Source organism: Rhinatrema bivittatum, chromosome 1, assembly GCF_901001135.1.
Source record: "Rhinatrema bivittatum chromosome 1, aRhiBiv1.1, whole genome shotgun sequence".
Lineage (NCBI taxonomy): Eukaryota > Metazoa > Chordata > Amphibia > Gymnophiona > Rhinatrematidae > Rhinatrema > Rhinatrema bivittatum.
The window spans coordinates 106181-132917 of NC_042615.1; the positions used below are offsets into that span (position 1 = coordinate 106181).

General features: G+C 50.6%; 1 protein-coding gene across 5 annotated transcripts in view; it reads right to left on the reverse strand.

Annotated features, from left to right (window-relative positions):
- The window catches only part of BBS7 (Bardet-Biedl syndrome 7), a 154244-nt gene that overhangs the window by 44821 nt on the left and 82686 nt on the right, over positions 1 to 26737 (reverse strand). For all 5 annotated transcript variants that reach the window (XM_029587908.1, XM_029588771.1, XM_029587190.1 and 2 more), the window contains exons 11-12: positions 22771 to 22873; positions 10820 to 11012 (exon numbers count right to left, since the gene is read on the reverse strand). In XM_029587908.1, the coding sequence (XP_029443768.1) occupies positions 10820 to 11012; positions 22771 to 22873 (296 nt within the window). The remainder of the gene's footprint in view (positions 1 to 10819; positions 11013 to 22770; positions 22874 to 26737) is intronic.

Below are 26737 nucleotides of genomic sequence, written 5' to 3' on the forward strand. Positions count from 1 at the left end.
AAATACTCTCCTTTGTGGACCGCAGCGATGACTGAACGCAGGGTTCCCATCCGAAACCGCGGAATGCGCAATGCCTTGTTGACCCGCTTGAGATCCAGAATAGGGCGGAATGTGCCTTCCTTTTTTGGAACGATGAAATAGATGGAATAATGGCCTGTGCGTTGTTCGGCGGGCGGTACTGGCACTATGGCTCCCAGCGCCTGCAACCGCTGCAGGGTTTGAGCAATCCGCTGTTGTTTTACTAGAGAACCGCTGGGAGAGATAAGGAACAAATCGCGCAGGGGCCGTGCAAAATCTAAGGCGTATCCGTGAGTTATAATGTCGAGGACCCATTGGTCGGTGGTAATTGCGGCCCATTCCTCCCGAAAGTAAGAGAGTCGTCCTCCGACCTCCGGGACGGAGGAATGGACCTGCGTCCCTTCATTGAGCCGCCTTAGAGGTGGCGAAGGAATGAGACGCCCCTGCGCGGGCTGGCCTTCTACCACGAAAGGAAGGAGTCCATGCTTGGGAACGCGTAGACGGCTGTCTTGAAGCGTAAGAGGAACCCCTCCCCGATCGAAAACGGCGCTGCCCGCGAAATCGCCCGCGAAAGGTACCCGAAGTACGAAAAAATCTCGGCTTGTCCTCTGGCAACTTGAACACCTTATTCTCCCCCAAAGATCGAATAAGGTCTTCTAACTCTGTGCCAAATAAAAGTTTGCCCCGAAAAGGAAAGGAACCGAGTTGGGCCTTGGAGGAAGAGTCTGCTGCCCAGTGACGCAGCCAGAGTAACCGCCGTGCCGACACTGCTGAAGACATAGACCGTGCCGAAGTGCGGAGGAGATCATAGAAGGCATCTGCGGTGTAGGCCACCGCGGATTCTATGCGGTTTGCTTGCTCAGCTTCCCCCGGAGGCAGATCCTGAGATGTCAACATCTGTTGTACCCAGCGAAGGGTAGCCCTTTGTACCATACAACTGCAAACGGCCGCCCGTACTCCCAATGCTGAAACCTCAAAGATTCGCTTAAGCAACATCTCCAACTTCCGATCTTGAAGATCCTTAAGGGCCGTACCCCCAGTTACGGGGATGGTGGTATGTTTTGCCATGGCAGTGACCGCCGAATCCACCTTTGGCACCCTAAGGAGCTCCAAAGAATCAGCAGGGAGTGGGTAAAGCTTATCCATAGCGCGGCTGACTCTCAGAGTAGCCTCCGGATTATCCCATTCCTTGGATACAAGCTGAAACAGTTTATTGTGAAAAGGAAAAGCATGTGAGGGTGTGCGAAGCCCGTCTAACTCAAAATCCCCTGTCTGGGAATTCGTTTCAACCTGGGGTACCGGAATTCTTAGTTCTTGAAGAACATGAATGATCAAGGGATCTAATTCTTCTTTATGAAATAACCGAAGAATGAGAGGATCGTCCCCTTCAACTGGGTCCGCTGGGTCTGTACCCCCCACCTCCGTACCAGAATCCGGAACGGGTGGGTCCGGTGAAATAGGGTCCGGAGCTATATGCCGTAAAGGTTTAGGAGGAGGAGGAGGGTCTGGATTTGGATCCCCTCCCAAGTTAGTAGAAATTTTGCCACGTTTATCTGGGGCAGGAGCACCCTGCTCCCATTCAGCTTCGGCCTCCATATAGGCCTTATGGAGCAAAAGAACAAATTGTGAGGTAAATGGATGAGGTCTTTTTAAAGAACCTCCCTTGGCTCCCATAGGTGGCAAATCCAGAAGCCCCGATAAACCGCGGGGTCTGTGGGGGCTAAGGTCCGGTGGGGACAGCGGTGGGAGGTCCTCTCCCTCCTCAGACGAAACGGCATCGCAATCAGGCCCTTCTAAAATGGCCGCCGCCCCTGGTACCGGCAGCGAGGACTGCCGCGTTTTGCCCGACGCTGCCCGAGCCCCAAGACGCGGTGAGGGAGAGCTCCCGGCCACGGCTGGCCCCCGCGAGGAGCCCTCACCCCCGGGAAGGCACCGGGAGCAAAGGCCCTCGCGGGAGAGCCGGCGGCCCGGCTCCCCACATGCAGCACAAACTGACCCTCTGGGCATTTTTTTTTTTTTTTTAAGAAGAAAAAACGGCGCGAAAACGGCGTGAAAAGGGGCCGGGTGACAAGCCACCCCTTCCAGAGACCACAGTGAGTAAGGCAGGCAGAGTAAAAATAAATTAAAAAATTACCTCGGTTTTTTTTTGTTTTTTTTTTAACGTGTATAGCGCTGCTACCGGCAGCTATGAAAAAACCTCACAATTCAATTATACAATGGAGCCTGCAGAGGGTGTAGCATACCCATCTGACTAACTTCTCAGAGGAATTAAACTTCTCAGGAGGCGGAGAGGGAGAGTGACCGGCCCACCGATTAATTCTCCCCTCCTCTCACTGGGCAGGGCAGAGAGAAACTCCGGGAAAAGGCTGTAGGGCAGTGCCCTGCCTTGCCTGCTACTGCTCCTATTAACAGTGTTAAACTAGGTCTGTAATTAAATTGATCCAGTCACAGGATTCCTCAGAAAATCTTAAGTCAAACCTGATAGGGAAAACCCCCTCCCAATTTACAGGAGATCAGGACCGCAGGTTATGCTCTCTCATCTGCTGGAGTCAGAGATATACTGAAGGATCGCAGGGGGCGCACCAGGGTATATGAGTGGTGCCTTTTCAGTTTCTCTCTGACTCCATCTGCTGGACGGGAGGCATAACCCAGCAGTCTGGACTGATCCTGGTACGTACAGGGAAAGGGAAATTGGTTCCTACCTGTTAACTTTTGTCCTGAGAGATGGCCCCCCGAAGGATCCTAAAACCTCAGGGAGCACCAGTCTTCACTAACTGCTCACTCTTAAAATCCTTTTTCTTTCAATAATCTCCAGACTACAGGTTTGCACCTCTGCCATCTGCTGGAGACAGAGAAATACTGAGGGACTGCAGGTGGCGCTCTCCAATATGTAGCAGTGCCTCAAAGTTTTTGTTCTCTGCCTCCATCTGCTGGTAGGGATGCATAAACCCACTTGTCTGGACTGATCTAGAGTATGAACAAGAAGGAGAAATGTAGTCTTCCCTGATAATTTCCCTTCCTTGAATCCTGTGTTTTCGCCCCTACTAGCAGATGGAGACAGAGGAAACATCTTTATCTGTGACATCATCACTGGTAATTACCACAGTGCATCTCCATCTTATGTTGAAGCAATGAAAAAAAAAACTAACAACTGATTCAAACTCTTAAATGACACGCACATAATTTGAAACACAAAGGATCCTCCAAAGAAATGATCCTTTTAAACCTTTCTTGAATTAATGAAGAGGAAGAAAAAGGAAATGAGGAAGTGAAGAGTAAGCCTACAGTTACTTTTTAAACTCTAAAGTGAGAGACACTGATTCAAAGACTGAACAGGCCCAACTTCCTGGGAGGGTTCTGAACTGATATAGCAGGATTCAAGGAAAGGAAGTTATCAGGGAAGACTAAATTTCTCCTTCCTTATCATTCTGCTACGCCAGTCCAAACTTGTGGGACATACCCAAGCTCAATTAATCTGGGAAGGAGGAAGTTAGGGCTGCCCTGAGAACACCAGCTTCAAAGGCTGGATCTTCTTTTGCATGAACATCCAGACAACGTTTTAGTGAAAAAATGTAAGGAAGACCAAGTGAACGCTTTACAAATATACTTCCAGGGCAAGAGCAGAAGATCCACCCAAGAAGAAATATGAGTTTTCACTGAATGTGTCCGAAGAACCTTCAGAGGCTGCTGACCTATCAATAAATAAACTGAATCAATTGCTTTTTCTTTAAACCATCTAGCCAAAGAGGCTTTAGAAGCTGTATTGCCCTTATGAAGCCCTACAAATTAGAGACTGCTAAATACCTAAGAAGAATCCAATGATCATCCAATAATCAGCATGAACTCTCGTGAAAACCAGTAGAGGTACTGTCTGATTTAAGTGGAACCCATAAATCAGTTTAGGAAAAAAAGGACTGGTCTATGAGAAACTGAAACGATGAGAAGATCAAAAATGGATTTTTGCAAGACAAGGCTTGTAATTAAAAAATACCTCTAGCTAAATAAATGGCCACCAGAAAAATCATCTTTAGTGATAAATCCTACAGAGAAACAATGTAAAGAGGCTCATACAGTGAGCCCATTAAAGCTCTGTGAACAAAATTATGGTCCCACTGAGTAACCAAGGACATAAAAAGAAGTTGAAGACGTGACACACCTCAGAGAAAAATGAGAAAAATCTGGGTGAAAAATGAAGAAGCACCCTGAACTGTAGCTGTATAAGAGAAAATAGCAGTCACTTGAAACGTCAGCGAAATTTGGGATCAAATCTGAATGTCCTTTCTGAAAAAAAAAAACCCCTAAAATTTTGGAAATATTTGATCACCACAGCGATACCCACCCTGGATAAGATGCAGAATGGATAAGAAGCTAGACTCAAACATAAGCAAGAAAAATGGCATTCTTAAGGGCCTTCAACAGTGTAAATGTTACCAAAAGGAAATATTCCCTACTATGCAACCGTGATCTTTGAAGAACCACACTGTAAGATAAATGGAGATGGACCCTCCATGAGAATCGAACCTTGATTTAGGAAATCTTGTTCCATTAGGAATTGTTTCAGAGAATGAACCTGTAATCTCACAAGATCTGCATGTCAAGGATCATTTGGCCAATCTGGAGCCACTGGAATGACCTGCAAAAATTATTTTACTATCTTTCTTAAAGTCCTCCCCTTCTCAGAATCCAGGGATGAAACACACAACAGTTCTCCCTCTGACCACAGCTGGACTAGAATATCTATCCCTTTGGAGCCATATTTCCAGTGACAACTGAAGAACCAGAGGTCCCTGGCATTTTTATGAATTGATGTTAGGACCATGTGTGGAGGTTTCCATCCGTCCAGTATCTTCTAAAAGGTCTCCCAGCTAAGCTTCCACTCTCTGGGAACCAAAATATCTCTGAAAAGACAGCAGGTGTTTCCCTATCCCACTATATGAATTGTGGAAGTTGCAGAAGATTCTGCTCTGCTCATTGAAAAATAGAGGGCTCATTTCCTTGGAGACCCCTCAACTTCAGGTACCTCCTTGTCCTCATAAGCCATTGCTGTGGTATTGTCAGCAAGAACCAGGATTGTCATTTTTTTCACCAAGGGCAAGAGATGCAGAGGAGGAAGTGCAGCAAAACGAGTCTGAAGGCCCCAGCTTCTAGCTTGTTGATGGACCATGAGCCCTCCGAGCAACCTGGTCCTGGTAGTGGGCTCCTCACTAAAACTATCTTGCCTCTGTTTTGAGAAGCACCCACTGAGGAGGTTCTAGACTCATTCTCCTCAGAAAGTTTAGTGGTGTCAACCCTTAAGAGAGGATTGGCCTTCCCAACCCTGGAAGACAAAGGCAAACTGTATAGTTCTGAGATTGAAGGGACCAGCAAGACAGATGGAAAAACTGCAGAAAGCCCATATGGACCCCTTGACCACTGAATCAAAACTAAGGAGGCTGCCATGAAGCTCAGGAGCTGTAGATAATCCTAAAATCTGGGAGCCTTAAGAGCAAGAACGTTTTCTACCTGACTCAACTGTGACCATCCTTTCCTGAATCAGATAGTTTTGGCATTAAAGAGACTGAGAAGAAACAGCTTGGCAAAGTTGATTATCCAGCACAGGTTCTCTAAACTTTAGATTAGGCTCTTACTGCCACCTCACATGCAGCGACTGAAATGACCCTGGCAGAGCCACCCATGACAGCTAAAGAGCCTCCCTCTTCACCAGACCTCTGTAAACTGCTTGTGAAGTTGGGGCTACTCTTGCAGGATGAGACCTCCTGACATCTCAAAAACGTGACCGCCTGCCCTTCGGCTTGTCCTCTGGCAACTTATGCACCTTATTCTCTCCCAGATCTTTCATCAATTGCTCCAGGTCCTCGCCAAAAAAAAAGACATTCCTTAAAGGGCAGAGAACCCAACTGGCACTTAGACGACACATCCGCTGCCATAACAAGCACCTGGCTGACACCACAGACCCCATAATGCGAGACGAAGTCCTCACCAAGTCAAACTAGGTATCCACAATGTAGGCCACTGTTGTTTCTAAGCGGTCAGCTTTATCTGCCTTGACCCCCGACTTCGCCCGCCCATCCTGCAGTTGCGGCACAGCACCCAGTGCAGACAACTGTGGCACAGCACCCAGTGCATGAAACTGTAGCAGATGGCCACCCATAAGCTCAAGGCCGACACTTCAAAAATCCTCTTGAGATGAACCTCCAACTTCCAATACTGCATATCCTTCAAAGCCACGGAACCCATGATGCGGATGTTGTCTTTTTTTGTGACCACAGACACAGCAGTATCCACATTTGGAAAGAAAAACAGCTCCAATGTCTGCTCAGGCAAAGGACAAAGCTTCGCCATTGCCCTCCCCACTCTTAAGCCGGCATTGGGAGCTGCCCATTCCCGATCCACCAGTTTCTTCACTGACTTATGATAGGGGAAGGCTCTAGTGGGACCCCCAAGCCCATCCAGGACCAGGCTCACCCCTTCCATGTCCAAGTCCTGCTGGGGAACCTTTGGCCCGAGCTCCTCTAGGACCTGTGGAATCAAAGGTCCTAATTCCTCCCTATGGAACAATCGGACCACCTTGGGGTCATCCCCCTCAGAACTTCCACCAGATTGTCCCCGGAGCCATGCCGGCCGTGTCCAGATCCCTTTGGTCCTGCAACATTCAAAGCATCCGGATCTCCGGCAGCTCCACCCACTGGGACACCCGGAGCAGGACCCAGGAACCGCTGAACCATGAAAGGCTTCTGTGACCAGGCCTACCCTGGTCTAGAATCCAAGTCCAGACTCACAGGAGGAAAAGGCTGAGCCCCCAGCCTTGCCTGCTGAGTTAAATACGCTTCATGAAGGAGCAAAATAAAATCAGCTGGAAAAGCTCTGGGAGCAGCAGGAACCTGATGGGAATCAGCTATAGAGGGTCCAGACATCGGTAGCACGGAGGCAAAATCCTCAACTACTCTTCCCTGGAGTTTGCACAGACAGAAGAAAGCCTTGCGGGAAAATCCACCCTCCTCCGTCGGCATGGTCAGCACCACACGGGAATCCAAAATGGCCATCGTTCTTGCGCCGCTGGAGAAGGCGGCCCCTGACTCACTCCCAACCCCAGCACACAGGAAGAGCCGCTATGGGAGAGCCAATATGCCACCAATGTTTAGCCTCACCCAGTCCCTCCGACGGCCCTTCTCCCCCAGAAACACATGCGGCACAGAGTCCCAAGCAGCTGAGGCGTGCCGGTGCCATGCTGTGCACCATAACACCATGGCGGGAAAACTCCCCACGCAGACTCTGTAAATAAAACTTGGAACAGGAAAAATAAATCCTTCTTTCTTTTTCCACCGCCTCCACAGAGAAAAAAGCCGTCCCTTACCTTCATTCCTCTGGTTCCTGTTTTTTTTTATTTAACTTTAATAAAACTTAACAAAATTCCCTTATCATGGAAGAGAGAGCTGTCCAGCACTACAGGAGGGTCAGCCTGAATGAAAAAGAAGAGGTACGCTGATAAAACCCAGCTGCCCTGAGCGTAGAGCCACCTGAGCAGACTCATGAAGGGGAGGGATCTAGACCACCAGATTTACACCCCACGGATCAACGGAGCGAGCGTACATAAGTCACCAACACCCAGCTCGCCCTCCTCAACCAGACAGGGAAGGACCCACCAGGACCCAAAAACCCCCAGGAGTAAGACTCACAAAACTAAAATATTCTCCAGATTGTGGAACCGCAGGTTTTGCACCATCCACCATCTGCTGGAGGCAGAGAAATACTGAGGAACTGCAGGTGGCACCAGGGATTATGAAGCAGTGTCAGTAAAACTCTGTCTCCATCTGCTGGCCAGGATGACGTACTGATCCAGGTACGTACAGGGAAAAAAGCTTCATTATTTTTCTATTTCAGGTTCCCAAGTAAAGTCCTTGCCTGCTGCCAGAGTCACCCAAGGTGATGTACAATAAAATGAATCAAAAATAAAATGCAATTTAAAAAAAAAAAAAAAAGCACCACAGATAAAACAGACACTAACAAAATTAGCAGCAGAAAATGACGGTAACGGCACCTGAAAATAAACAAGTTTTACCCACTGTCAAAATGAGAAAGAATTCATTTCTGATTTAATATCCAGAGGGAATGTGTTCCAAAGTGAAGAACAGCCACCAAAATCATTCCTGCTTGAAAGTTTGATTTTTTTGGCCCACAAAACCTACGGGTGGGAACAAAGCTGCAGACAGGAGTACATGAGAATGCAACCCACGCTTACTAGCTGACCTCTTGCAGAATTTGCAATATTTGGTGCTCCTTTAACTGAGCATGCTCCAGGGTTAGCTGAACCACTCCTCGGCGAGCACAGCCACAAACAACATCTCCAGCAGGCAGCCCTAGAGGAGCCAGATCCCTGTCGAGCCCTTGTAAACTGCAGGGAGGAAATGCCACCGTTTCACTGGGATGAGGCAAACATCCTGACGTGAGCACCAGGACGTTACGCCAGCTCCACTAACAGCAAAGCCTCGGAGGGATGAGGAGCATTGCCTGATGCTGGATTATTAAACTGCAGCAGACAGTCCTAACATCTACTGCTGTGCTGGAACTCTGCCGATTGCAGTATACCACCGCGTACCTGGAACCTGTGCTTTCCCGTGGTTTTATTTACCACCGCGTACCTGGAACCTGTGCTTTCCCGTGGTTTTATTTACCACCGCGTACCTGGAGCCTGTGCTTTCCCGTGGTTTTATTTACCACCGCGTACCTGGAGCCTGTGCTTTCCCGTGGTTTTATTTACCACCGCGTACCTGGAGCCTGTGCTTTCCCGTGGTTTTATTTACCACCGCGTACCTGGAGCCTGTGCTTTCCCGTGGTTTTATTTACCACCGCCTACCTGGAACCTGTGCTTTCCCGTGGTTTTATTTACCACGGCGTACCTGGAACCTGTGCTTTCCCGTGGTTTTATTTACCACCGCCTACCTGGAACCTGTGCTTTCCCGTGGTTTTATTTACCACCGCCTACCTGGAACCTCTGCTTTCCCGTGGTTTTATTTACCACCGCCTACCTGGAACCTGTGCTTTCCCGTGGTTTTATTTACCACGGCGTACCTGGAACCTGTGCTTTCCCGTGGTTTTATTTACCACGGCGTACCTGGAACCTGTGCTTTCCCGTGGTTTTATTTACCACGGCGTACCTGGAGCCTGTGCTTTCCCGTGGTTTTATTTACCACGGCGTACCTGGAGCCTGTGCTTTCCCGTGGTTTTATTTACCACCGCGTACCTGGAGCCTGTGCTTTCCCGTGGTTTTATTTACCACCGCGTACCTGGAGCCTGTGCTTTCCCGTGGTTTTATTTACCACCGCGTACCTGGAGCCTGTGCTTTCCCGTGGTTTTATTTACCACCGCGTACCTGGAGCCTGTGCTTTCCCGTGGTTTTATTTACCACCGCGTACCTGGAGCCTGTGCTTTCCCGTGGTTTTATTTACCACCGCCTACCTGGAACCTGTGCTTTCCCGTGGTTTTATTTACCACCGCCTACCTGGAACCTGTGCTTTCCCGTGGTTTTATTTACCACCGCCTACCTGGAACCTGTGCTTTCCCGTGGTTTTATTTACCACGGCGTACCTGGAGCCTGTGCTTTCCCGTGGTTTTATTTACCACGGCGTACCTGGAGCCTGTGCTTTCCCGTGGTTTTATTTACCACGGCGTACCTGGAGCCTGTGCTTTCCCGTGGTTTTATTTACCACCGCGTACCTGGAGCCTGTGCTTTCCCGTGGTTTAATTTACCACGGCGTACCTGGAACCTGTGCTTTCCCGTGGTTTTATTTACCACGGCGTACCTGGAACCTGTGCTTTCCCGTGGTTTTATTTACCACGGCGTACCTGGAACCTGTGCTTTCCCGTGGTTTTATTTACCACGGCGTACCTGGAACCTGTGCTTTCCCGTGGTTTTATTTACCACGGCGTACCTGGAACCTGTGCTTTCCCGTGGTTTTATTTACCACGGCGTACCTGGAACCTGTGCTTTCCCGTGGTTTTATTTACCACCGCCTACCTGGAACCTGTGCTTTCCCGTGGTTTTATTTACCACGGCGTACCTGGAACCTGTGCTTTCCCTTTGTTTTATTTACCACGGCGTACCTGGAACCTGTGCTTTCCCGTGGTTTTATTTACCACCGCGTACCTGGAACCTGTGCTTTCCCGTGGTTTTATTTACCACCGCGTACCTGGAACCTGTGCTTTCCCGTGGTTTTATTTACCACGGCGTACCTGGAACCTGTGCTTTCCCGTGGTTTTATTTACCACGGCGTACCTGGAACCTGTGCTTTCCCTTTGTTTTATTTACCACGGCGTACCTGGAACCTGTGCTTTCCCGTGGTTTTATTTACCACCGCGTACCTGGAACCTGTGCTTTCCCGTGGTTTTATTTACCACGGCGTACCTGGAACCTGTGCTTTCCCGTGGTTTTATTTACCACCGCGTACCTGGAGCCTGTGCTTTCCCGTGGTTTTATTTACCACCGCGTACCTGGAACCTGTGCTTTCCCTTGGTTTGATTTGGAGTCACATGGGAGCAGGGAGGGACCTGGAAGGAACGTCCACCTAAAGCCTACCCCCCCCCCCCCTTGGAGAAATCCTGCTGGTTACAAGAAGGGGTGCACCACTGCAGTTTCTCTTTCAAACACTGGGGCCAAGGTCAGAGCATTAAACTGAGCTGTCTGCTTGAGCAGAGCCTCCTGCATTTCCAATAACCTGCAAGCTACACGTTTCTAAGGCTGCCAGGCATGTGCTGCTGTACCGAAACACAGGCTGGAGTCAGAAATGGAGCCTGTGACACGCACCTGAACCAGGACGTTATCTATGGCCGTCTGCACCTCCAGGGTAAGGCTGTAGCTGGCATCATCTCGATTCAGGGTAAACTTGTCATTCACGCTGAAGACAGGAACTGCTGAGATAGCGGTGCTGGACTGAGCAGACTGCTGGTACTTCTCCCGCTCCTGAAGCACCTTAAACTGCAGCTGTTCCAGTTCGCCCCTGCGGAAAGAAGCAAGCCTTTAATCCGGCTCCTAGGACTAGGGCTGAGCCTCCGAAACAGAATGCAGCACAGGCTTTTAAAACCACAATTTATCACATTTTCTGTTTAACAAAAATGACAGGAGGCGTTGCGTGCCACCTTCCAGACTATCCAATTTGTTAAAGCAGGAGCTTTCGAGGACAGCGTGCACTCCATCATCTGACAAAGTGGACCCTGACGTCAAAAGCTCAGGCTTCAATAAATTGGTTAATCTTTAAGGTGCCGCCTGACTCCTGTCACTTTTGCCACAGCAGACTCACACGGCTGTCCCTTTCTTTAACAAGGCCTCCTTTCTGCTGCTCTAATTTCCAGGTATTTACTGAGTGGAGGTTGTGAGTGTTTACCACATAACAAAAATCTCTCTTCTCAACTATAATGTTGACCAGGCAAGCAAAACTGGTGAAAGCCCCTGAGGACGTGTGCACAGGTCATGCACTTTTGGTGACCGCCCTGGCGGGAACAACAGGCAGGCCAGAGCCCACAGAAGAGGCTGAACGCGCCCGCTCCCTCGCTGAAAAGAAACGACTCAGGGCCCCTTGCAGTTCCCCAGGTATTTAGCAGGCCCTCAGACGCAGATTAAGTACCTGAGAGGAGTAACCCAGTACACCCGCCAGGCGCAGGGCACATGGACACTTTCAATGCTCGCACGCTGCACTTCCTACTTTTCATAAAGCAGCAACACAGCTAGTTTCTCTTTGAAACTTTTCCTGACGTACATGCGTTGAAAGCATCTGTGCAGTTTGCAGCAACGCAGGGCATAACCCAAGTCATGATTTGCGAGGTGGGCAAGTGGTGTGGGTCTACCTGGCTTCTCTAATGCTACAACTGCGGCCTCAGAAAAGCTACCCACAGCTCTACTCTGGGAAATAAAAAGTTGTTACTGAAGCCTATGCATTAAGGTTTAGTGGGCACAAAAGCTAAGAGGCTTTGCAGAAAGGCCCCAGCGTGCATGTTAAATGGGTCCCATGGGAAATTAGCAGGCAGGCAAGACAAAGCCAAATGTGCAGAATTCCTGGGGGATGCTCTCTTCTGGCCAGGTCTCTGTAATTAAAGGCCTCCATCTTCAGCCGCTGTGCGCCCCTGAATGTACCCGACTAACTTTAGGGCAGCCCCACGGCCCGACCAGTTAGGTTAGTTGGCTAACTCGGCTCCTCCTCAGAACACACGCTGGAGAAGGGCTAAATGTAGCTGAATAAGCCATTTCCACGGATAACTATTATGTTATCCATCTAAATGGCTTCTGAATATGGACCTCAGAGTCCAATTTACTTTTTCCTCCAGATTTAACTAAGACCAAATAAATGTTTTAAGAATTGTATTAATATCCTTGATATTACATATGGTTTCTGATCATACTTCATAAGAACATGCCAAAGTAAGGGTCCATCAAGCCCAGCATCCTGTTTCCAACAGAGGCCAAACCAGGCCACAAGAACACGGCCGGGTCCTCAACCAGGAGGAGATGGTCCCCTCAGGACCTTCCCAACCCCCCTGGGAGGCTCCACCGACGGGAGACTTCCTTTTCTTTTACTTTTTTTTTTTTTAAATAGAAAGATTAAAGCTTAACCTCTAATTGGTTATTAAATTTTTTTTTTTTTTTTTTTAACTATCCCTGACTAACTACCAAAAAACCCCAGGGATCCCAGAGACTGTGGGTGGACCTGCCCCATCTGCTGGAGACAGAGAAAGACTGAGGGGCTGTGGGTGGCACCTTACTATATGTAGGGAGCCCGTCGAGTTTTGCTCTGTCTCCATCTGCTGGTGCGGAGTCACAACCCAGGTGTCTGGACTGATCCGGGTACGTACAGGGAATAGTGGTTGAAACCTGAGATGAATCATCTAAGTGATGCACATGGGGCAAAATCATCCCAGCCACAGGTATACGATGATGGATTCACCACCCAGGGAAAGGATCTTGAAGGCCTTGTGGAAAATATATTGAAATCCTGTGCTCAGTGTGCAGTGACAGTCAGAAAAGGAAACAGAATACTAGGAATGATGCGAAAAGGAACGGAGAACAAAATGGAAACTAATCACAGTGCCACCGCATCTGGAGAACTCTGTGCAGCTCTCGTCCACATCTCAAGAGAGAGAGAGAGTGGAACTAGAAAAGGTGCAGAGGAGGGCAACAACAATGATGAAGGGAGTGGAACATCTCTCCTGTGATGAGAGGCTTCGCAGACCAGGGCTCGTTTATAAAATCATGACAAATCAAGGACAATATAATACTAAAACAAGGGTCAGTGCATGAAACTCACAACCAGCAGATTTAAAGCCATCGGAGAAAGTACTTTTTCCCCTCAGCGCACCGTCAAGCTGTGGGATGTGTTGCCAGAGGACGTGATCCAGGCGACGAGCACAGCTTGGTTTACAAGAGGCCTGGACAAGTTCCTCCGGAACACATTATTAGCTCCGGCTATCCCTAGGAGTCAGTACTAGGAATTAGATCTTCTGTTTGCCAAGAATTTGTGACCTGGCCTGAGCAGTGTTGGAGACATGATGCTGGGCTCAATGGACCTTGGCCTGACCTGGCTTGGCATTTTTTATGTTCTAAATGAGAAATATTTCACAATTGCCTTGTTAGCCTGGAAGGCAGTTTTCAAAGGCGTTTCCGTGCTTTACTCAGGGACGCAGGCTCTTTGAGACTTGTTCACTATCTGTGGGCAGTGCTGGTACGCGCTTTCAGTGCAGAGGAGGCTGAGCGAGGTTAGCACCTGTGTGCCCGCGTGAATGCTTTTCTAATTTTGCTGGAAGAAGGTCCTGAACAAATAGCAGGTGCAGGTCCACGCGTGTACTTCTTACAAGTCCATGGGTAAAAAGTAGCCACCGACTTTACAGGTCAGCACACAGTTTGAAAGCTATCCCCGCCCCCCCCAATCTATCAAACCTGAGCCCTCCAGAAAGCGCCAATGAAACCAGGAAGACGTCAAGCCTCCCACGATCAGATCTTGTAATTCTTGAAATGCAGTTTGGCCATCAGAAAGCGTCTCTTCTGGTGTATGTGGGATGAGAAAAGAGGAAAAGTGCATCATCTTTACCTGTACGAGCTAAGATTCTCCTCCCCCTCTCCCTCCTCAGTGCTTTAATCACTGGATAATTAGGGGCTGGACCCACAAAGGGTAGTGCACTACCCCCTTTTCTCCAGAACCAACGCAGCTACAAACAAACTGGAAATGGAAGTGAAGAAAAAAGAATCAGTAATTCAGATGCAGGGCAGAGGTGGGAAAACAAATCCCAGATCACTCTGAAAACATTCCCATTTCTAAAGGAGTTTCCTTCAAAACCCAGAAGGATCCATCTGAAGAACATAGGAAAAAGCAGAAGCATTGTCAAGCTAAGTGTAAAACAGTGATAAGGCAGGCGAAGAGAGGATTTGAAATGAAGTTGGCTGTAGAGGCAAAAACTCATAATATAAAAAATATATCCGAAGCAAGAAACCTGTGAGGGAGTCTGGGGGACCATTGGATGACAGAGGGGTTAAAGGGGCTCTTAGGGAAGATAAGGCCATTGCAGAAAGATATGAGGCCCAATTTATAAGACCTGGCATGCATGAAAACTGGGAGATATGCGGGTGGCCAGGCCCCGCGCGCGCCGCAGGGATTTTCGAACGCTCACAGCCACACGTGTATCTCCTGGTATGCGCCGAAGAACAGCGTAAGGAGAAAGGGGAGGAGCGGGGAAGGGTCTGGGCGGGCCAGGACACTGTCATTGGGCACCGTCTCGCTGAAGCGCGCGCTGGCATCGGAACAGCCCGCACAACCTGCTGCTGCACGGGAGCGCGGGCAAGTTAGGAAACAAAAAAAATAGTGTAGTCAGCGGGGTATTCGAGTTTGAGGCAGATAGGGGAAAAGGGAGGCAGGTTAGCTAGGGGGTTTAGGATGTACGAAGCGGACTGGGAGGGACCTGGGGAAAAGATCTAGTCTGTCACCATGTACGTGATGTAAAATTGCCCCCTCCTTTACGCCTGCGAGTCAGCACGCACACGCACATGCCTGCGCCGATTTAAAATTGAGCGCACATGTACCAGCAGGTAGCGGATTTTATAACATGCACACGTCAGCGCATGCATGTTATAAAATCTGCGCATCCGTGAGCGCGTGCCTGGAACCATGCAACATGGACGCCCACACAAATGTTTTAAAATTTCCCTTTAAATGAATTCTTTGCTTCCGTGTTTGCTAATGAGGATGTTGGGGAGATACCAGTTCCGGAGACGGTCTTCAGGGTGAGAAGTCAGATGAACTGAACCAAATCACTATGAACCTAGAAGATGTAGTAGGCCAGATTGACAAACTAAAGAGTAGCAAATCACCTGGACCGGATGGTATGCATCCTAGGGTTCTGAAGGAACTCAAAAATGAAATTTCAGACCTATTAGTTAAAATTTGTAACCTATCATTAAAATCATCCATTGTACCTGAAGACTGGAGGGTGGCCAATGTAACCCCAATATTTAAAAAAGGCTCCAGGGGCGATCCAGGTAACTATAGACCAGTGAGCCTGACTTCAGTGCTGGGAAAAATAGTGGAAATTATTCTCAAGATCAAAATCGTAGAGCATATAGAAAGACATGATTTAATGGGACACAGTCAACATGGATTTACCCAAGGGAAGTCTTGCCTAACAAACCTGCTTCATTTTTTGAAGGGGTTAATAAACATGTGGATAAAGGTGAACCGGTAGATGTAGTGTATTTGGATTTTCAGAAGGCATTTGACAAAGTCCCTCATGAGTCTAAAAAATCTAAAAAGTCATGGAATAGGAGGTGATGTCCTTTCGTAGATTTCAAACTGGTTAAAAGACAGGAAGCAGAGAGTAGGATTAAATGGTCAATTTTCTCAGTGGAAAGGGTAAACAGTGCAGTGCCTCAGTACTTGGACCGGTGCTTTTCAATATATATATAAATGATCTGGAAAGGAATACGATGAGTGAGGTTATCAAATTTGCAGATGATACAAAATTGTTCAGAGTAGTTAAATCACAAGCAGACTGATTCATTACAGGAGGACCTTGCAAGACTGGAAGATTGGGCATCCAAATGGCAGATGAAATTTAATATGGACAAGTGCAAGGTGTTGCATATAGGGAAAAATAACTCTTGCTGTAGTTACACGATGTTAGGTTCCATATTAGGTGCTACAACCCAAGAAAAAGATCTAGGTGTCATAGTGGATAACACATTGAAATAGTCAGCTCAGTGTGCTGCGGCAGTCAAAAAAGCAAACAGAATGTTAGGAATTATTAGGAAGGGAATGGTGAATAAAACGGAAAATGTCATAATGCCTCTGTATCGCTCCATGGTGAGACCGCACCTTGAATACTGTGTACAATTCTGGTCGCCACATCTCAAAAAAGATATAGTTGTGATGGAGAAGGTGCAGAGAAGGGCAACCAAAATGATAAAGGGGATGGAACAGCTCCCCTATGAGGAAAGACTAAAGAGGTTAGGGCTGTTCAGCTTGGAGAAGAGACGGCTGATAGAGGTGTTTAAAATCATGAGAGATCTAGAACGGGTAGATGTGAATCAGTTATTTACACTTTTGGATAATAGAACAACTAGGAGGCACGCCATGCTGCTAGTAAGTAGTATATTTAAAAGAAAAAAAAGAAAATTAAGCTCTGGAATTCATTGCCGAAGGATGTGGTTAGGGCGGAGGGTTTAGAAAAGGTTTGGATAAGCTTCTGGAAGAGAAGCTCATAAACTACTATTAATCAAGTTGACTTAGCAAATAACCATTGCTGTTACCAGCATTAGTAGCATGGGATCTATTTAATGTTTGGTAATTGCCAGGTTCTTGTGGCCTGGATTGGCCTCTGTTGGAAACAGGATGCTGGGCTTGATGGACCCTTGGTCTGACCCAGTATGGAAAAAGAAAATTATTACTTACCTGCTAATTTTCGTTCCTGTAGTACCATGGATCAGTCCAGACAGTGGGTTATGTCCCCAATCCAGCAGATGGAGTCAGTCAAGGCTTCGAGGGGGCGTCACCATGAGTACTACTACCCCCTCTGCAGGAGTTCAGTATCGAGTATATCAAAGCCCGAGTAAACAAAGAACCCCCAATTTGGATCAAGTTTAAAGTAACGGCAACAAAGCCGCAGAACATAAACAACAAAACCTGTGCCCGTCCCACCAACGGGTGGGAGGTCGGGAGGTCAGCGTGCCAACCCCAAACGTAACGGTGACAAACAGGGAAAACTGAGGAATCGCGAGAGACAGAAAGCACCATCGTCCCATAGAGGAAAACAGTCGAGCAGGAATTAGAACCCAAATGCGGTGGGCGTCTGGACTGATCCATGGTACTACAGGAACGAAAATTAGCAGGTAAGTAATAATTTTCTTTTCCCTGTACGTACCTGGATCAGTCCAGACAGTGGGATGTACCCAAGCTTCCCTAAACCGGGTGGGGTCCTGCGAGACCCGCTCGTAGCACCTGCTCCCCAAAGTGTCCGAAGACCGAAGAAGCGAGGTGTAGACGATAGTGTCTCGAGAACGTGTGTAACGATTTCCAGGTGGCCGCTCTACAAATTTCTTGAGAGGAGACCGAGCGAGTCTCCGCCCAAGAGGCCGCCTGAGCTCGTGTAGAATGCGCCACAATACCGGGTGGGGGAGTCCGCCCCACCCCAATGTAGGAAGCGGCAATGCCAGCCTTCAACCATCTGGCAATGGTCATCTTGGAGGCCTGAGATCCCTTCCGAGGACCGGACCAGAGGACGAAGAGATGGTCAGAAGTCCGGAAATCATTCGTAGCCTCCAGATAGAGGCGCAGGGTGCGCTTGACGTCCAGTAGTCGGAGAGACCTCGGCTCCGAAGGGGAGAAGGAAGGAAGTTCCACCGTCTGATTCACATGGAACGCGGACACCACCTTCGGAAGAAAGGAGGGAACAGTGCGAATCGAAACCCCGGAGTCTGAGAAACGGAGATACGGCTCTCTGCACGACAGGGCCTGCAGCTCCGAGATGCGCCGAGCAGAGCAGATAGCCACCAGAAACACCGTCTTAAGCGTGAGATCCTTAAGCGTCGCATTCCGCAGTGGTTCAAACGGAGGTCCCGACATGGCCCGTAGCACAAGGTTGAGACTCCAGGAGGGACAAGGATTTCGCAACGGCGGTCGCAAGTGCTTGACACCCTTGAGAAAACGAAGAATGTCCGGGTGTTGCATCAGAGAACCCCCGTCCCGCAGGAGCGAACCAAGGGTGGCCACCTGGACCCGGAGTGAGTTGTAGGCAAGCCCTTTGTCCACCCCCACTTGCAGAAACTGAAGAATCTGGGGAACCGAAGCCTCCGTGGGACACGTGTTCAATCCGGCACACCACAGCTCGAACACCTTCCAGACTCGCACGTAGGCCACCGACGTCGAAGCCTTTCGAGAACGCAGCAGCGTTGACACTACCGCCTCCTGGTAGCCCCGACGCCGAAGGCGGTGCCTCTCAAAAGCCAGGCCGCAAGACAGAAGAGTTCTGCCTGGTCGAAAAATACCGGGCCTTGGTGAAGGAGGCGGGGGAGATGTCCCAGACGGATGGGTCCGTCGATCACCAGTTGGAGCAGGTCTGCAAACCAAGGTCGTCTTGGCCACTCCGGAGCGACGAAGATCACAGGTCCCTGGTGGGCCTCCACGCGGCGGAGTAGTCTTCCGACCAGTGGCCACGGCGGGAACGCGTATAGCAGCAGGTTGGTCGGCCACGGGAGCACGAGAGCGTCTACGCCCTCCGCCCCTCGCTCTCTCCGGCGGCTGAAGAACCGGGGCGCCTTGGTGTTCCGTGCGGACGCCATGAGATCCAGGTGGGGGGATCCCCACCGCCGGACGAGCAGCTGCATTGCCTCGTCGGAGAGGGACCATTCCCCGGGATCCAGAAGTTGACGGCTGAGGAAATCCGCCTGTACGTTGTCCACTCCCGCGATGTGCGAGGCCGCCAGGCGGTCCAGATGCTGCTCCGCCCACTGCATCAGCATCTCTGCCTCGAGCGCGACCTGCGGACTGCGGGTGCCGCCCTGTCGGTTGATATAGGCCACCGTCGTCGCGTTGTCCGATAAGATCCTGACCTCCCGGTTCCGAAGGAGCGGCAGGAAGTGCTGGAGCGCTAGTCTGACCGCTCTGGTCTCCAGGCGATTGATGGACCACTTTGATTCCTCCGCGGACCACGTCCCCTGCGTGGCGCTGTGGTCGCAGACCGCTCCCCAGCCTACTAGACTGGCGTCGGTGGTTACCACGACCCAATTTGGCAGATCGAGAGACATGCCGCGGGCCAAGTTCTCCGGAACCATCCACCAGGTTAGACTGTTCCTGGCAAACTGCGGCAGGGGGAGGAGCACCTGATAGTCCTGCGAAAGCGGTTTCCACCGGGATAGAAGCGATCTCTGTAGAGGCCTGAGGTGCGCAAATGCCCAAGGGACCATGTCGATAGTGGAACCCATCACCCCCAGGAGCTGCAGATAGTCCCAGGAGGTAGGGACCGATAACGCAGAGAACCGTTGTATGTGTTCCCGCAGGGCCTGCGCCTTGTCCTGACGCAGGAAAACCGCGCCGAGACGGGTGTCGAAGGTCGCCCCCAGGAAATCCAAGCGCTGTGAGGGTACCAGGGAGCTCTTGGAGAAGTTCACCACCCATCCCAGGGACTGCAGAAACTCTATGACCCTGGCCACAGCCTCCTGTCCATGGCGAAAAGACTTCGCTCGGATGAGCCAATCGTCCAGATAAGGATGAACTAGTATCCCCTCCTTCCGCAAGGCAGCCGCTACCACCACCATGATTTTGGTGAAAGTGCGCGGCGCCGTCGCCAGCCCGAACGGGAGAGCCACAAACTGAAAATGTTGATCCAGGATCTTGAACCGTAGAAGACAATGATGCTCCCGGCGAATGGGGATGTGAAGGTAGGCCTCCGTCAGGTCCAAGGAGGCCAAGAATTCCCCCCGATGCACCGCCGCGATCACTGACCGCAGCGTTTCCATGCGGAACTGAACTACCCTGAGTGATTTGTTGACTTCCTTCAAGTCCAGGATGGGGCGGTAGGAGCCGTCCTTCTTTGGCACCACGAAGTAGATGGAATAATGGCCCGAGCCCACCTCTCCGCAGGGCACGGGCGCAATGGCGCCTATCTCCCAAAGCCTGTCCAGGGTCAACTGCACCGCCCTTCGCTTGTCGTCCGAGCCGCAAGGGGAGAATACGAACCGTCCCTTTGGAGCACGGACAAACTCCAACGCGTAACCTTGTCCGATGGTATCCAAGACCCACTGGTCTGAGGTGATCCGCGCCCACTCCTGGTAGAAGAACGCCAGCCGCCCCCCGATCCTGGGAACGGCGGAGTGGGCGAGCCGAACATCATTGCGAGGACTTGGGAGAGGGCTGTCCACCTGAGGTGGCGGGACACGCGGGGCGGCGCCCGCGAAAGGAGCGAGACCAGGGTTGAGACCTGGGGGCCGAGGACCTGGCCGCCGCCGGTCTGTAGTTCCGGTAGCGCCGTTGCGCCCTGGCTCTGGTCCGAGAGGACGAAAACGCCCTGGTGGAGCGATATCTGTCTTCCGGCAGGCGATGAACCGCGTTTTCCCCCAGCGACTTGATGATTTGATCCAGATCCTCCCCGAACAGAAACTTGCCCCTGAAAGGCAGGGAGCCCAGACTCGACTTGGAGGACGTGTCCGCCGCCCAGTTGCGGAGCCATAGGAGACGGCGTGCCGCTACCACGGAGGCCATGGTGCGGGCGAGGATCCGAAACAGGTCATAGGAAGCGTCGGCTCCATACGCCACCGCAGCTTCCAGCCTATCCGCCTGGTCGGCCTCCCCGGCCGGTAGGACCTGGGAGGTGAGCAGCTGTTGCACCCAGAGGAGGCTGGTCCGCTGTGCCAGCGAACTACACATCACCGCCCGCAACCCTACCGCGGAGACCTCGAAGACCCGCTTGAGGAAGACTTCCAACTTGCGATCTTGGGTGTCCCTTAAGGCCGCTCCCCCCGTCACAGGGATGGTCGTCCTCTTCGTGACCGCTGTCACCGCGGAGTCCACTTTAGGTACCTTGATGAGATCTAGAAAATCTTCCGGCAGCGGATACAGTTTCTCCATGGCCCGGCTGCCCTTAAGAGCAGCTTCCGGGGCATCCCATTCCCTGGTGAGGAGCTGAATAAAAGACTCATGAATGGGAAAAGCCCGAGCTCTCGGCCTCAGGGCTGCCAGGACCGGATCCCCCTTCTTTGAGGAAGTGACCACAGCGGGCGCTACGGGAGCGGGCGGCTCCGGCGGTGGATCGAGGTCCAACTCCTTGATAATTTGTGGGAGCAGGTCATCCAGCTCTTCCCGCTGGAACAGACGCAGCGTGCGCGGATCATCCCCCTCGGAAGTGGAGTCCCCTTGACCCGGGTCCGCCGGGTCCGATCCAGGGGAAGCTGGCCCTGTGCCCGCTGTCCCCGAGCCCACCGGGAGCCGGGCGCGGGCGGGGGGTCCCCACACCCGCCGGAGCAGGGGGGGCCGGGGGAGGTAGCGAGGGCCGCGGTATCTTGCTTGGAGGAGGTCCCGTGGGAGCATCAAGTCCCTGCAGATATGCAGTGTGCATCAAAAGGATGAATTCCGGGGAAAACCCCGGTCTACCCGACGGGGTCTCCGAGGGGGGGGCCCCCGGGGACCCCTGCCCCTGCGGGCCTGTCTCCGAGTCCGATTCAGCAAGCAAGAGTGGAGGAGGGTCCTCAGCATCCCCGGCCCCCAGCGCTGCCTGCTCCCCTTCAGCACGCATAGTATGTAAAATGGCCGCCGTTCCCGCCAGGAATGGGGGAGGGGCCGGCCCACGCCGCCCGGGCAAGCCTGCCAGCCGAGGGAAATCAGTAAGAGGCCACGAGGTGCCTTCCCCCCCGGGGAGGCACCTCGCACAGATGCCCTCCCTCGAAATCCGTGAGCCGGGCTCGCCGCAGGCCGAGCAGCGCGCTGGCCGCGGCATCGGAGCCGTCTGGAAGAAGAGAGCCGGCAGGCAAACAGAAAACCACCGGGCACAGCCTCGGGGGGGGGGCCGCGGGAGGGCCCGGACGGCCTGCACAACCCGCCAAAACCAAAGCGGCACCGCGGGGGGGCCTTCCTGGCTGCGCGACCCGCCGGCGACGATCTCCCTGCCTGCCTCCGCAGCCCACGAGGAGCCGCGAAAATGGCCGCGGGCGAGGGAGGGAGCGCGGAGAGGCCGGTCCTGCTGGCCTCCGCGAGCCCAGACGAAGAAAAGCTGCAAGGAAAAAGCACAAAACCAAAAACGCTGCACTTACCCTGCTCGCAAGGAGAGAAGATGGAGAGAGCAAACAAACACAGAGGGAAGCCACGCCTCCCAATTAGAACCCTCTACCTTTTTTTTTTTTTTTTTTTTAAACAAACTTGATCCAAAAAGCAGTCAGAGAGAAAAAAAGATTCAGATAAGCCATACAAAAGAATACAAGAAGCACAAGAAATGCCTAAGGTAATCGGGAGCAACCCGGAGTTACTACTCGCATCTGCTGGAGTCAGAAGATACTGGACTCCTGCAGAGGGGGTAGTAGTACTCATGGTGACGCCCCCTCGAAGCCTTGACTGACTCCATCTGCTGGATTGGGGACATAACCCACTGTCTGGACTGATCCAGGTACGTACAGGGAATTTATGTTCTTATGATAGACACATGCGTGCTTTACCAAACAAATGGAAGAGAGTTTAGAAAGCAGTTCATCAATTACTGCATCATTGTGCCCGTCAGATACAATCACTGAGACGTCACCTTAAAGATGTGATCTTATTCTGCATCTCTTGGCTGATCTTGAGCTCCTCACCAGGCCCAGCTTCCTTGTGAGTGGGCTCTGTGCTCAGCCCCGTCACCCAACCTGAAAGATAAGGTATATATTTATCACTAAAATCCCTCTCTCCAATGCAGCATTCATTTACAAAGTAGCCAACACCTGCTTGCCCGTCTGTCTGTCTGTCTGTGACCTTGTTTTAGCAGACCAGAGCCATCCTTGGGGTTAGGGGGGATGATGGAGGGAACAAGAATGACTGCCCACTGCCATGATAACCCCATCCCCAGCTGCGGCTGATTTGTCCTGGGCTCCACGCCCTCCAGAGGTCAGCGAAGGGACTGAGGTGACCCTCCAGACTGAACACCGGGGGAGTCGGTACAATCAAATCTCATCATGTCAAACTTTGGGGGGAGTGGAAGTGTCCTTTGCTTGCCTTGGCTTCCATTTCTGACATTCTGGTCAACATTTGCGCGCGCGCTACCTCTCTCCACTATGCATTCAAGAGGTTTTATTCACACTGAACTGTGTGGGAAATTGAAATAAATGCCACCCCCCACAAAGGCGTAGATGTAGTGAAGTCTTCACTTGTTTGTCAAGAGTGATTGGGGAGAAACTCAAGTTTTCATTCAGTAATTTAATCCAGGGGCTCCCCCTTCAGCACATCACACGGAATCTCTCATACATTGCACGGATCCGACCCTCGGAACAACTCTCTCCCAGTTTGTGACAAGGGCCAAATGGCTTTTAAAACAAGCCCCTCTGTTATATAGCTCGAGAGAGAGGAGGAGTGGAAAGTGCAGTAACACTTGAGGTATCCAAGATCTAAGCCCCAGCTCTCCCATAACGTCCATGGCTGGCTCCCAATCACTTCCATAGAGGGCACTGGCCAGTCTCAGCTGACTGAGCAGAGATCGCCCCACCAGAAGTCTGATCAGGGCAAAAACCAACATCTGGCCACCCCCATCTCTCTGAAGAAACCAAGGTCCAGAGTCATCGAGGGAGTGGCAGCGGATCTTTAGGATTCATTCCCATCTCTCTGCAAGGTGGACTACAGACTGACACGGGCTGATAACGCAGGTTGCTGGCCAGCAAGGTCTCTTAATCACAGACCGAAAAGATGCAGTCCTAGCACCAAACCCTGGGTTACCCCACTGTCACTCTACCTTCACCCAAGTGCAGTCCCATCGGCCATCACGTGATATTCTCCCTCCACCAGTTCACAACTTTCCATCCCACTTCCACATCATCCAGCTTGCTTGCCAGCCTCATGTGCAACGGTGTCAAAGCCTCACTGAAATCCAGATAAGCAACTTCCTCAGCCCCCTGCAATCCACTACTTTGTCACCTTATTAAAGGCCTCTCCAAGAAGATCCTCCCTTCATGACGACAGGCTGCCTGGTGCCCGGCACGTGTTTCAAGGAGCTGCACTCGCTATCTTTAGTACTCCTTCCACAGTTTTGTCCACTGCTGAAGTTAAACTAATGGGTCTGGAGTTGCCAGGCTCCTCCTCGTTCACACGTTTGTACTGTGGAACTACATCTGCTCTCAAACACGGTTATCGTTACTAATTCAGTGGTGCAGGCTGAGATCCGGGAACAAGGTCATAGAGAGGGCAATTTTACAAAGCCATTCACGGGAAGAAATGGCTCTTGACCCAGGTAAAGGGCTACCCCGCACGTGGGTAGAAGTACCCTGTAGTGCCACATTGCGCATACTTTTACCTGTAAGATAGTGGAGGTGTTACCAGGACAGAGTTAGGTTGGGGAGAAAATGCACAGGATTTTATTTGGAAACTAAATCCACAGAAAAAAAAAAAAGCAGCTGCAGACTTTTTTGTTGGGCAATTTTCAAAGGAAAATAGGAAAATTGGTTTTTACCTGCTAATTTTCATTCCTGTAATACTACAGATCAGTCCAGATCAGTGGGTTTATGCATCCCTACCAGGAGGTGGAGTCAGAGGACAAAACTTTGAGGCGCTGCTGCATAACCGAGAGTGCACTCTGCAGTCCCCTCAGTATTGACCTGTCCCCAAGCCAAGATGTCTACCTTAAACCCCAATAAACCTTGCACCCCTGGAACTAGGCCCCTCTAACTTAACACAAAGCTCATACCAAGCTATGTGCACTTCTCATTAATCTGAATATATCACATATCAGCTCAGCAACATCCAGAAGCCAGGAAGTCTTTCAAGAGATGAGGATGGGTCTCTGGACTGATCCGTGGTACTTCAGGAACCAAACTTAGCAGGTAAGAACCAATTTTCCTTTCCTGTTCGTACCCCAGATCAGTCCAGACAAGTGGGATGGACCCAAGCCCCTCTATTCTGGGTGGGAACTCGAAAGACCTGCGCACCATACATGTTCCCCAAATGTTTGGTAAAAGTGTGAAGAAAAGATCACTTCACCGCTGACAAATATCCTGTGGAGAAAGCAATTGACACACTGCCCATGAGGTTGCCTGCGCCCTAGTGGAATGCGCTCTCAAGCCCTCTTGCACTGACCGGCCCTTACAGATGTAAGTCGAAGCTATCGTCTCCTTCGACCATCGAGCAATAGTGCCTCTGGAAGCCTTATTTTCATGATTTGCTCCTCTGAACAGGACAAACAGATGATCCAATTTCCGAAAGACATTTGTCACCTTAAGATATCGAAAAAGAATTTGTCGCACATCCAAAAAGTGAAGCTCCCTTGCCATCGGAGCATCAACTGCCAAATTCGGAAAGGCAGGTAACTCGACAACCTGGTTAAGGTGAAAAGAGGACACCGCCTTTGGCAAAAAGGAAGAACAGAACCATACGCAAAGAAACCCCATCCTCTGAAAGACACAGGAAAGGTCCCTACAGGACAACGCTTGCAGCTCAGATATTTGTCTAGCCGAACAAATAGCCACCAGGAAAACCGCTTTAAGGGTCAAATCTTTTAACAAAGCCCTCCTCATTGGTTCAAAGGGAGGACCACATAGCACCCGAAGAACCAAATTCAGATTCCATGCTGGACAGATCTTCCGAACCGGAGGCCGCAAATGTTTTGCCTCCTTTAGGAACCGAACCACATCCAGATGAGACGCCAGTGGTCTTCCCTGAACCCAAGGCTGCTACCTGAAGCCCTGGAAGGGAATTATAGGCCAAATCCTTAGCCAAACCACTCTGCAAAAAGGCCGGGATCTGCGGAACATCCACCTGCAAAGGTTGCACCCTGTTCTGAAAACACCAAGATTCGAACACCCTCCATACTCAGATATAGGCCATTGATGTGGAAGGTCTCCTTGCCTAAAGCAAAGTCGCAATCACAGGCTCCGAATAACCCTTCAGATGGAGTCATCGCCTCTCAAAACCCAAGCTGCTAGACAGAAGCATAAGAACATAGGAAATTGCCATGCTGGGTCAGACCAAGGGTCCATCAAGCCCAGCATCCTGTTTCCAACAGTGGCCAAACCAGGCCACAAGAACCTGGCAATTACCCAAACACTAAGAAGATCCCATGCTACTGATGCAATTAATAGCAGTGGCTATTCCCTAAGTAAACTTGATTAATAGCAGTTTTATTTATTTATTTTATTTAAATACTTTTAATATACCGACGTTCAGGACAAAAGTCTTATCACGCCAGTTTACATTAAACTTAACCTAGGAAAGTTACAATTAACAAGACAAGTAATCAAGAGCATCAATATAAGTTACAAATAACTGGAGGAATAATCAAAAATAACTTCAGTAATCTAGAATGAAGGTAATTAGAACTTGGCTCTGAACTTAGCTTAGTTTTTTCAGGAAGGACCAGGGCTGTCAGGATAGGAGCTATGAGTGGAAGGGGGGGGGGGGGGAATGCCTGGGGGGTAGTGGAGGTGCTTGTAGTCTGATTACAGCAAAGATTAATGGACTTAATGGACGCAGTTAATGGACTTCTCCTCCATGAACTTATCCAATCCTTTTTTAAACACAGCTTTACTAAC